The sequence below is a fragment of the Schistocerca cancellata genome, chromosome 5 (genome assembly GCF_023864275.1).
Source record: "Schistocerca cancellata isolate TAMUIC-IGC-003103 chromosome 5, iqSchCanc2.1, whole genome shotgun sequence".
In the NCBI taxonomy this organism is placed as follows: domain Eukaryota; kingdom Metazoa; phylum Arthropoda; class Insecta; order Orthoptera; family Acrididae; genus Schistocerca; species Schistocerca cancellata.
This window is the reverse complement of record NC_064630.1, coordinates 503407547-503420183: the sequence shown is the minus strand read 5'-3', so window position 1 is coordinate 503420183 and position 12637 is coordinate 503407547. Positions and strand designations below refer to the sequence as shown.

Here is a 12637-nt window from a genome sequence, read left to right as displayed (position 1 = left end):
GAGTCTCAAATTTCAGGTGCGGCTTAGATTCGGGAAATTTTTTTTTCCTTTATTTCGAGTCTCATTTTTCAGGTGCGGCTTAGATTCGAGTGCGGCTTAGATTCGAGTAAATACGGTAAGTGGGGAGGAGGTGATAGGAACTGTTGGGTGGAGTGTTAGGGGACAGTAGATTACCTTAGGTTCAGGCCAGCATGATTTTGGGAGTGGAAAATGTGTAGTAAGAATAATTCCTATTTGTGCAGTTCAGAGAAGCTGATGGTTGAGAGAAGGATCCAGATAACCTGGGTTGTGAAGCAACCATTGAAAACATGCAAGATATGTTCAGCTGCGTGTTGTGCCCCAGTGCTGTCCACTTTGCTTTTGGCCACAGTGGGCAGTGGCCAATCATCCTGGCAGACAGCTGGTTGGCAGTCATACCAATATAAAAAGCTGTGCAGTGATTTCAGCCGAGCTGATATATAGTATATGACATGACATGTGATCAGTGTTGTCTTGTAAATTAAGCATTCTGTTTTGTTTCTTTGTATGCTCTAAACATTTGTATAATTTACAAACTGTATACATTACCAAGTATCTCACTGCTGCAGACTGTAAACTCATAGCAAGATCATATTTAAAAAAAAAAAAAAAAAAGAGGCAAGCTTATTCGTAATTAAATGTAACGAGATTTCTGAGCATAAATAGTTGTGTATGTGTTGATAGATTCATTATTATTATTATTATTATTATTATTATTATTATTATTTATTTATTTTCATAGAAGAGAGTTGCTCTGAAGTGGATGAAGAATCTCGTGCAACAATTTTGTCCACCCCAAGTCATGAAGGAACCTTATCAACAGGCAGTCTGAGCCGACGCCACACACGCATGCAGCAACGTATGTCAAGGCAGGCACAGCAAAAGAGGTTAGCTGATTCAGTTAAATCTTCATTAAGAGCAAAATGATAACCTTTAATACTAACATCTCGTACACTAATATTTGTACCTCATACATTAGAATTGAAATATATTAGAACAAAGGAGATATTGTGGGTATTCAATGGCCTTTCACGTGAAAAGGCCATAGAAGAATTATTATTACTAAATTGTGTGGTTTGTTTACACAAAACGTATTAATTTCAGGCTGATCTATAACAGAATCCTTTTGGTTTTGTCTCTGAGTCATTGTCTCCTACATTTTGTGGGAATTTAAACAAGCCCTCATACATTATACACTGAGGTGACAAACGTCATGGGACATTGATCTGCACATATACAGACAGTGGTGAGCATTGGTGGAGCTGTCATTTGTGCTCAGATGATTCATGTGAAAAGGTTTCTGGCGTGATTGTAGCTGCATGATGGGAATTAACAGACTTTGAACGCAGAATGGTAGTTGGAGCTAGATACATGGTACATTCCATTTCAGAAATCATTAGGGAATGCAATATTCTGAGAACCACAATGTCAAGAGTCTGCCAAGAATACCAACTTTCAGGCTTTACCTCTCACCAACAATGCAGTGGCCAATGTCCTTCACTGAACAACTGAGAGCAGCAGAATTTGCTTAGAGTTGTCAGTGTTAACAGACAAGCAGCACCACATGAAATAACTGCAGAAATCAAAGTGGGATGTATGATGAACGTATCTGTTAGGGCAGTGTGGTAAAATTTGGTGTTGATGGTCTATGACAGCAGACGACCGATGCGAGTGCCTTTGCTAACAGCATGACATCACCACCAGTGCTTCTCCTGGGCTTGTGACCATATTGGTTGGACTATAGACAACTGATGTTAGGGTTTGAGTGTCATGCAGACCCCATGAAGCCATGGACTCAAGTTGTCAACAAGCCACTTTGCAAGCTGGTGGTGGCTCCATAATGGTGTGGACTGTTTTTGCATGGAATGGACTGGGTGTCCTCTTGATGTACAGCCATTTATGGACATCGTGTTTACAGACAACATGGATGACAATGCACCACATCACTAGGCTACAATTAATCGTGATTGGTTTGAAAATTGTTCTGGACAATTCGGGCGAATGGTTTAGCCACCCAGATCACCCAATATGAGACCCATCAAACATTTATAGAACATAATTGAGAAGTCAGATCATGCACAAAATTCTCCACTGCAAAAACTTTTGCAATTATGGACAGCTATAGAGGCAGCTTGCCTCAATATTTCTGCAGGGGACTTCCCAACAGCTTGTTGAGTCCACACCATGTCGAGTTGCTGCACTACGCTGGGTAAAACTAGGTCCGACATGATGGTGCGAGATATCCCATAACTTTTGCCACCTCACTTTATAAAACTGTTACTTGCTATTAGTAATTATTACATTTCTAATAACTGTCAAACATATGTAATAAATTGTTAGGGAACAAAAAAATCATGATCCAGCTTAACAGTATGTATGTACATTTGCGTGTGCCTTGGTCCAAGTTGGGGCAGGGGTTGCTACCTTAGACTTTTAATGAGACCCATGTGAGGCAAATTTATTGTAATATTAAAAATGTATCACTCTGTTCTGGAAGCACGTTCAAGTATATTAAATTGAATGTGTGATGAATCCTATACCTAAAGAGTAACTGAGCAACACTGCTTCATGAACATGCAGTCCATTGCAAAACTGGCAGCCAACAGCTGTGCTTTTTGTTTTGTTATAGCAAGTGAAGTGCCATGCAAGTTTTTGATGGAAAAGAATGTGAGGTTCAGGTTTAACGCCAAGTAAATGACAAGACCATTATTAGATATGTACCCCAAGTTCACATAGGGCAAGAATGCGGAAGGAAATAAGCTGTCGTCATTTCAAAGGAATCTTCCAGCATTCAGCTTGCTTATTTTTGAGAACCCATGAAAAACCTAAATCAGAAAGACCAGACAGCTATTTGAAACCCACTACTTCTGAATGCAAGTCTACCACTGTTGTGAATTGGCAGGAGCCAATTCACGGAGTTTGGAGGAAGCCGAAATGCACGCTATAAGCTCACGCAGGAGGGCGTGAGGTCTGGAACAGTTAAAGGAGTTGAGTCTAGTAAATAAAGTACGTAGTTGCTTGAATACTTAACTTTAATCCACAATTGTAGAACATAGCTCGTTACTGTACAGGCTTCACAATATTAATTATCAAATGCTATGTCGCCTTGCTAGGTCGTAGCAAATTACGTAGCTGAAGGCTATGCTAACTATCATCTCGGCAAATGAGAGCGTAGTTGTCGGTGATCCATCCCTGGCTAAGTCGGCTGTACAACTGGGGCGAGTGCTAGGAAGTCTCTCTAGACCTGCCGTGTGGCGGCGCTCGGTCTGCAATCACTGACAGTGGCGACACGTGGGTCCGACGTATACTAGCGGACCGCGGCCGATTTAAAGGCTACCACCTAGCAAGTGTGGTGTCTGGCGGTGACACCACAACCACCACATTTGATAGGAACTTAGAGTAGTTAGGGCTGGCAAACTGAATTCCCACTGGCACATCAATTTGGACAAAGAAGTCTTTTTTAATTGAAGTAATGATGAAATTTGTACACTATGTAATAAAACTATCCAGGCACCCCCTATTAGGTGCATTGTGCTGCCACATACTGCCAGGTACTCCATATTAGCGATCTTAGTAGTCATGAGACATCATGAGAGAGCAGAATGGGACATTCTGCAGAACTCACGGACGTCAGGCAGTAGGGTGTCACTTGTGCCATACATGTGTATGTGAGATTTCCACACTCCTAAACATTCCTAGGTCCACTGTTTCCAATGTGATAGTGAAGTAGAAACGTGAAGGAACACGTACAGCACAAAAGTGTACAAGCCGACCTCGTCTGTTGACTGACAGAGATGGTTGACAGTTAAAGAGGGTCATAATGTGTAATAGGCAGACATCTACCCAGACCATCACACAGGAATTTCAAACAGCATCAGAATCCACTGCAAGTACTATGACAGTTAGGTAGGAGGTGAGAAAACTTGGATTTCATCGTCGAGTGGCTGTTCATTATCATGCCAGTAAATGCCAAATGATGCCTTACTTGGTGTAAGGAGTGTAAACATTGGATGTTTGAACAGTGGAAAAACATTGTGTGAAATGATGAATCATGGTACACAATGTGGTGATCTGATGGCAGGGTGTGGATATGGTGAGTGCTTGGTGAACGTCATCTGCCAGCATGTGTAGAATTCGGAGGCAGTGGTGTTATGGTGTGGTTGTGTTTTTCATGGAGGTGACTTGCATCCATTGTTGTTTCACATGGCACTATCACAGTACAGGCCTACATTGAGGTGTTAAGCACCTTCTTGCTTTCCACTATTGAAGAGCAATTCGGGGACGGCGATTTCATTTTTCAACATGATCGAACACCTGTTCATAATGCATGGCCTGTGGCGGAATGGTTACATGACAATAACATCCCTGTCATGGACTGGCCTGCACAGAGTCCTGACCTGAATCCTATAGAACATCTTTGGGATGTTTTGGAAAGCCGACTTTGTGCCGGCCTCACCGACTGACATCAATACCTCTCCTCAGAGCAGCATTCCATGAAGAGTGGGCTGCCATTCCCCAAGAAACCTTCCAGCACTTGATTGAACGTATATCTGTGAGAGTGGAAGCTGTCATCAAGGCTAAGAGTGAGCCAACACCATATTGAATTCCAGTATTACCAATGGAGCGTGCCACGAACTTGTGAGTAATTTTCAGCCAGGTGTCCGGATACTTTTGATCACATAGTGTATCTATAAAAGTTACCATGGCATGGTTAAAGATGCAGGAAGAGATATTATGTTATGAAGAAATTCCCAGACCAGACAAAGATAGCAATGTGAAAGAGTTTACGTGCATTTGATGGTCATGTGTAGCAGGTTCTTTGTTCTGGGAATGAAAGAATCTTTTTTATTATTTTCTTTCTCGTATAAAAACAAAGAGAATTATTTTTATTATTAATAGATCATTTTTGTTGTAATATTGTATATGTGACTATCACTTTTACTCTCAACCTGCAATGGATTGTTGATATCATATTTCATAGGTGAATAAATTTACTTGTACTTTGGTTGACATTTATTTATATATTTTGTATTCTGTACATCCGTCTTATTAATACATGACAGCATATGGAATGGGTCAATTTTACAATACTGGTAATTACACATACATACAGTTGAAGAGCTGAGGCTGATCTAAATACCAGTATCACAAATATTTGTGTATTATCCATTGCGGCTCAGGGACTCTTCTATTGTGTAAAATGACCCTTGCATCAGCAGACATTTAAAGTTTCTTAATAAGAGTTCATCATTCACTCAACACTTCATTTGTGGAGGTAGGACATTAAAAATCCTGTATTCCTTAACTCTATCCTCTTCCCCACAGCACTCAATTTTGTCTGCTCAGAGAGAATGTCTTTTTGCATCATGGCTGTGATACATGTTATTGGGTTGAGAGAGAGAGACTTTCTTCATGTGAAACATGTTGGGAGAATATACATTCTACTGTAGTTGTGGTGATTAAAATTACAAGAAGATGAGGCCACATGCCATGATGACATGAAAGCAGTCATAATATACTGATTAATTAGCATTCTTATTTCTGCAATGGTAACAATGCTTAAACTAAATGCTGCAGGAAACGGTCTTTTGCACTGATCTAGGGTGTGGTTTGACCAGTTTATTTTACTGTCAGTGAAGAAACCCACATATTTGGCATTATGTACTCTTGTTATGAAGAGGTACTGAGAAGAGTGAGAGAGAAAAGACAGTTACTAGATGTAATAAAGAGAAGAAAAAGAAATTGGATTGGGCATATATTAAGAAAGAATGACGGACTGATAAAAACAGTTTTAGAAGGTTATGTAGAAGGGAAAAGGAAGCGAGGAAGGAAGAGATTTCAGATACTGGATGACATGATGGACGGTGCAACATACAGCAGTCTTAAGAAGGAAGCAATGGATCGCAGAAAATGGAGAGGCAAAGGACCTGCTAATATAGCAGATAACTGATGATGACTCTTGTTATCTGCTAACCATTAATTTTTTCCCATTTTTTCCGCATATTTATGATCTGTTCAGAACTGAATAAAACTTATTTTACTGACATTGAGAGAAAGATCATGTATGATAATCAGTTCATAATATCCGCAAAAACCTTATTTACTGACGCTTTAATTTTGTATGCTGAATTACCAGTAATTACTGTATAGTCATCAGCAAAGGTGTACATTTGTGTTACTTTGTACAAAAGAGATATATCGTTAATAAAAGGCAGGGGAATCAGAAGTGAGTCTTGAGGTACCCTACAAGTGTTGGTATTACAGTCTAATGATGGTGAGATGTTCTCCCCACTTGCTCACTTTTTCCAGTCTGGGAAATTTGTTTTATAGTTTTTCAGCCCAGTATCAGGCCACATCAAGTGTTATATTCTTGTCAAGCCATAGGTTGCCAGGGGTACATCTTGTGGGGCAGTTGGGACATTGTAAATGATGATCCATGTCCTGGATTTCTCAACAGTCACATTTGTTGTGTGCTTTGTCTTTTAGGCTCCATTTAATTAGATTTGTTTTGACTGGCACGCACTACACCCATTTTGATGCAGTTCAGTATTCTCCAAATCTTCCAGCTTGATGTATTGCTGCCAGGCATCTCTTGTGAGGCAGGCTTATTCTATGGGGTATCATTCTGCTTGGTACTAAGAATTCTTTTGTAGGATTTAAGTCTGCCAAGCACCCATGAAACACCTTGTATGGTGTGGCACTTATCAAAAGTCTGTTTAAATACTTGTGTGTGTGTTCATGAGAAATTTTTCAGGGTTCAGGAGTGAGAATCTGTCTGCTTTATATAGCTAACCAAGTGTTGTAGTTTCATGCATCCTGTTGTTAGTCTGCGTGTGTCATCCAGGCTTGTGATGACTTTTTTGGCATGTGCAGTTCTGGACCACATGGAGTTTGCATGTTCCACTGAGGAAAAGCAAAGTACTTGAGCATTTGTTCTTAGTATAGTTGCTCTCGGTTCCCATTTACTATTCGCAACTTTCCTCAATATATTGTTCCTGATTAATAACGGACATTCCTAAATTTGGTATTATTCAATGTGTTTGTATCTCTTGGTTCCATTCTCCTCTTTGTTGTCTGTCAGCACAATAACAACTTTCTGTTATTTTATCTTGCAATGTAAATGAAAGAAAAGAAATTTTTTGTGAATACGTTTGAGAGGAACTTTCAGTTTCAGTGGTGCTGAGTTGTGTGTTCCTTATAGCAACGAATTGTCTTGAATGCTGAAACAGTTATATAAGCATATGAATATTTACAGCACTTAAGTAGCATCATGCTATTCGATGTAATGTTCCTCACTGCAGTCTTCCACACTAATGTTTATAAGCCTACACATGCACTTGATCTTGAGGCCAAGCTCTGAATTATGGCTGCTTAAAATATTGAGCCGGCCAATTAGAGTTCCAAGCAGTTAAATCAGATGGATTTATGCCCTCTGGTGCCACGTATGTGTGGTACCACCCCTCGAAGAATAACGGTGAAGGAAAACAATCTCGTCTGACAGCAGACTGGCAGGAGATTCAAATGCTCTGTCCCTCTCATGGCAGTGCACAGGATGCAGTTGGCAGAGATGCTGTCAATACTGCAACTTCTTAAGTTTTGTTTTTAAATAATAGTCACTGCTAGTAATCTTCAAGCAGATGAATTCAAGTTCCCTCACTTTTCAGACATCCACAAGGAAATATGGCTGTCTGAAAGCTGCTGGACTTGCTAAGCGGATGATCCACACTTGTCAGAATGTGCTCAAATGTTTCCATGCATTCTAAATTAATTGTAGATTGTATTTGAATTATTACTTAGTCCCCTTCTTTTATGCATCATAGTTACTCATTCCTTCTTCTTTTGCATCATCTCAGCCTTTGCCTCAGAAAAAGAGAACTGTAATACCAGTAGAAATACATTACATTAACTACTACACATGCGACCCACTGATGAATATGGTTGCAGTGCTCAAGTGATGCCTCTCAGGTTGTTCAAATCCATGTGATGGTTTAGTTGTACAATTTCACTCCCAGTGTGTGTATGCGTGCATGCAGCCTTAGAGCAGACAGTTAGGTCCTGCTAGTGTGTGTGTGTGTGTGTGTGTGTGTGTGTGTGTGTGTGTGTGTGTGTGTGCAGCCTTAAGGCACATTTAGACCTGTGCGCCTTGCAGCTAGTCATTGTGCGTCTGCTCTTGTCCCACACAAAAGTAGAGGCATCTAGTGTGAACCTAGCTGTGAATGGAATCACTTGTGCACACATGTTGTTGAAAATGCATTTACAACATGCATGTGTGACTCTCCTCAAGTGTGGGGGCAAGCACAGCTGCACAGTGACTAGATGCAATGGTGCACAGGTGTAAACACACCTTTAGAGTGGGTGGTCAGGTCCTTCCAAGGTGAGTGCAGCCTTAGAGTGGACGATCAGGTCATCTAGGTGTGGGATGCATGAATGAGCTTGAGGGAAGTCAAATACAGTTGCTCTCCACATCCAAAGCTACTACATTGACATCAGCAGGTAGTAAATGCACCAAACAATATGACCAAGCCTAACTCCTGATGCAGACCTCTAGTTTCTGCATCAGACTGAAACATGTTTGTGACTGAAACATATTTGTGTGTTACAACAAGTTTGTCTCACATGATAATCAGTAATAATGCAATACTGTGGCCACTTGCTTTTGGGTAGCTGTGTGAAAAAGTGTGTACTTTCTACTAGAAGAAGAGGTAGATAGCTCAGAAGGTAGTGAATACTGTTGGTGTGGTGTGTACACACATATAAGTTCACTACACATGAGTAGTTGTCTTTCCATTATTTTATGTGTTGTTCTATCCAGGAATTTCCATTATTGTTGTGCTTTAAAATAATGTGCACTGATTACTGCTGGAGAACTATAGTTTATATGCCATTAGTTGAGTACCTGGCATTGCCCTGAATGTATTTATTCCAGTCTTTCATTATTCCACCTCTTCTTCCCCCACTCTCTGTCCTCCTCCTCCCCCACCCTCTCTGTCAACCTGCTATTCCCCTCTCTCCACTCCCTCTTCCTTCCACTCTCCTTTCCCTCCTCCTCCTCCCTCATATCTGTGCTCATCTCTTCCTTCCTCCGCACTGTCATCCATGTCCTCATCAATCCTTCTCTCTCCACCATATCACGCTCACCTCTATAAGAGGCTGGTGATTCTTACCCCATTTATTTATTTCCACACTTTACCTAATGTGTGCACCAAATTTGATTCAAATAACTCTAGAGGTTTAGGATGATCTATTTACCTGTGGCTTTGCTCATATATGCACATTTCAAATATATTTAACCTATTTCATATGTATTTGTACACATATTTCACTTGTATCCCTAGAGAATTTTGCCCTGCAGTTACATTTTTAAGCAGCTCAATGTTTATGACAACTTATCTTCTGAACTATGCGCTGTACAATGATGTAATTTTGAAGGTACATCCATTGGTATATGTGGCTACTGTCTGCAAAATGTGTGGTGAACAGAGTTAGAAATAAAGAAATGATAAATTGAAACATCAAGCACGATGCACCAGTTTTTCATGCATTTCAGTGTCTATGATGTCATGTTTCCTGAACAATATGCATCACACAATGATATAATTTTTTGGGACATTCAATGGTATATGTGAATACAGTCTGCAAAATGTGTCACAAATACAGCTAATGGTAAAGAAGTAATAAATTAAAATGTCATGCTTCATGTGACAGTTTTACTACATGAACAGAGAAAATGTAATAAGAGGTAAACTTTCATTCTCAAATACCGGATGACTAAAACATGGTTATTTGTTCATCATGAGCTACTCCACTTTTTCACCCCCATCCATTTGATAGGTGGTTCTCATTCGTGCAGTGATGATTTCCAGACAGTAAGTGGTGTGTGAACCAAGTTTGGTTGAAATCTTTCCATTAGTTTAGGACGATGTACACACATACATATTACATATAAATGTACATCAATTTTTATAATATGTATAGATTTGAGTTACTTATTTAAAAAGATCATTGTTTCCTGCATAAGTACCTTGTAAAATTGTTTTTACTTTGTGACTCACATTAATATTATCTGACATGTTGACTGTGTTGAAACTACAAATGACTTGCAAACCGTGACATTATAAAACCATGATATTATATGACTTTGCATTTTTTTTTTAATTTCAGACTCAGGATGGCTCAGGAAATTCAGCGTCAGTTAGAAGAAGTGGAAGTGAAGCAGAAAGAGCTGGAACAGAGAGGAGTCAATGTGGAAAAAGCTCTTCGAGGAGAAAGTGCAGGTACCAACTAAGTTCCATCTACTATTAACTCCTGTATGTTTTTAACACAGTCCCTTTACACAATACAGTCATTATTGGTTTTGGCCCACGATGGCCTTCTTCAACTCGTACAATAGAAAAAAAGGAAAACTGCCTATATTGAGACCTTAAAACAAACAGTAAAGTTTCTGTGTCTTCTTGTGAGTTAAGTAATGTACAATTTTACACAAAGTAGAAAAAGTGAATGGTTAGATATTTTAGAAGAAATTTATGTTGTGCACTGGAAAGAACTGAACAAACTCCTCAATGACAGAATGAGTGTACAGTGGATGCACATTTCAGTATTTGTGATGATCTGTTCATTTGAAGCAGGTGTGCTTCAGCTGACGATAGGGCCTTTCTGTGACCAAGTGCTGCACTGAGCCGTCCAGACCATGTCTTCACTTATGAGCTTCTGCCCATCTAACATAAACACCCCACAACCAGAATAGGAGCAGCAGTCTGCTGCAGAATGCCACCCTTGTCATCCAGACTGTGTCATCTTTGTTGGGCTTATCACCAGAGGTCTAATTATCTTGGGCCTGAAGTGCAGCACCATCAGTCATCATAAATATTTACCATACCAATTGCTCCTGCTTCCTTTTATTATAAAGACCTAACTCTGTTTTAAATATGAGTTTACTCCTTGAACAAGCTGTACTCTATTTTTACATAGGCTGGAACTTAAACAGTGGCAACACTGCTGTGGAGAAAATCTACCATTGTCACTGATAGCACACATCATTGACATCCCTACCTTACCTCCGAGCAAATGGATTCGCCCGTCCCATGTCACCGACGTATGCACAATCGAGGGAAATACAGTCACTTGTGAGTGAGTGGTCTAACATAATGGTGTCACTTTGTTTTCGAAACAGGAAAAATGGAGTTTGATCAAGATTGAATGTGCCAGAGGTCGTACAGCGTGACAGTGTCATCAAGGTCTTCAAGAGGCATGCGGAAAATTGGCATTGCCGTACAGAACAGTGGCATATTGGGTAAAAGCCTTCAATGAAGGTATTGGGTAAAAGCCTTCAATGAAGGTTGGCAAACTGTGGCAAACATGCATCGGGCAGGTCGTCATAGCACCTCTGAAGAAGAAGTGCATGCTCTCGCTGCGTTTGTGGACAGTGATCGATGCCATACGATTCATGAGCTCGCACTAAACCGGATTAGTGCGTACAACTGTGCTTTGCATCCTGAAGGAATGCCTGGGCAGTCAAAAAATTGCATCATGACAAGTTCCGCATGACTTGATGGAAATGCAGAAATTGATGCATTACAATGCTGCTCAAGATTCACTTGGAGCACTATGAGCGCAAATGGGAGGCTTTCTTATGCCATATCGTAACACTGGATGAGACATGGGCCTCATCTTACGAGTCAAAACTGAAACACCAATCCAATGAATGGTGTCATTATGGGTTGCCCCGCAAGTCGAAAGTGCGTCAGAGCCCCAGTATGGTGAAAGTTATGGTGATTCTCGTGTACGACTGTGATGGTGTTATCCGAATACATTACGTTCCTTCACGGCAGACCGTCAGTTCACAGTATTACTGTTTGTTTTTGGTGCATCACCTGTGACCAGCTTTGTGAAAGAAGTGGTGACACTTTCAGCGCAACCCACCCATCATTTTGCACGACAATGCACAGTCATATACAGCACAAACTGTGGTTGCTCTGTTCGGTTGATGAGACTGGGAAGTACTGTACTATCCACCATACTTCCCAGACATAAGTCCTTGTTACTTTGATTTGATTCCGAAGATGAAGGGACCACATTGTGGCATTCACTTCAGAACTGTTCCAGAGATTCGACAGGCAGTAGACCGCTCCATTTGTACCATCAACAGAAGAGGCTCTGCTAATGGTATACTAGGCCTTCTACATTGCTGAACACGGGTTCTACACAACGCTGGTGACTACTTTGAAGGACAGTAACAAGTGCAAATGAGTAACTCTTTTGTATCGGTTGTGAGTAAATAGTTTCCACTATTTAAGTTCCAACCCTTGTATATTTTATGAATAACTGCTAGAACTTTTATTGTAACTTTGACATATTATATGATTTTCATAATTAAATAGTTGTCCTATAGAGGATGTGCACATCTAGCACAAAAAGAAGTGAAAGAAAAGTACATTTAGTTGTATTTATGATTTTGGTATTATCAGTTTGTGTATGCATGAATGTTTGTTCAACAAATGCCGCTCATGGCCATTAGGTATGAACCAAGCATATTTTAATTGTGCCTTACTTAACTCGAAAGTAGACCTAGCAAAAAAAAAAAAAAAATACTTGTTTGAAAATCTTAATATAGGGTCTTTTC

General features: G+C 40.1%; 1 protein-coding gene across 2 annotated transcripts in view; it reads left to right on the top strand.

Moving 5' to 3' along the window:
- LOC126188985 (F-actin-monooxygenase Mical) overlaps positions 1–12637 on the top strand; it is a 550752-nt gene that overhangs the window by 508617 nt on the left and 29498 nt on the right. For both annotated transcript variants that reach the window (XM_049930777.1, XM_049930776.1), the window contains 2 exons: positions 761–905; positions 10180–10292. In XM_049930777.1, coding sequence (XP_049786734.1) covers positions 761–905; positions 10180–10292 — 258 coding nt within the window. The remainder of the gene's footprint in view (positions 1–760; positions 906–10179; positions 10293–12637) is intronic.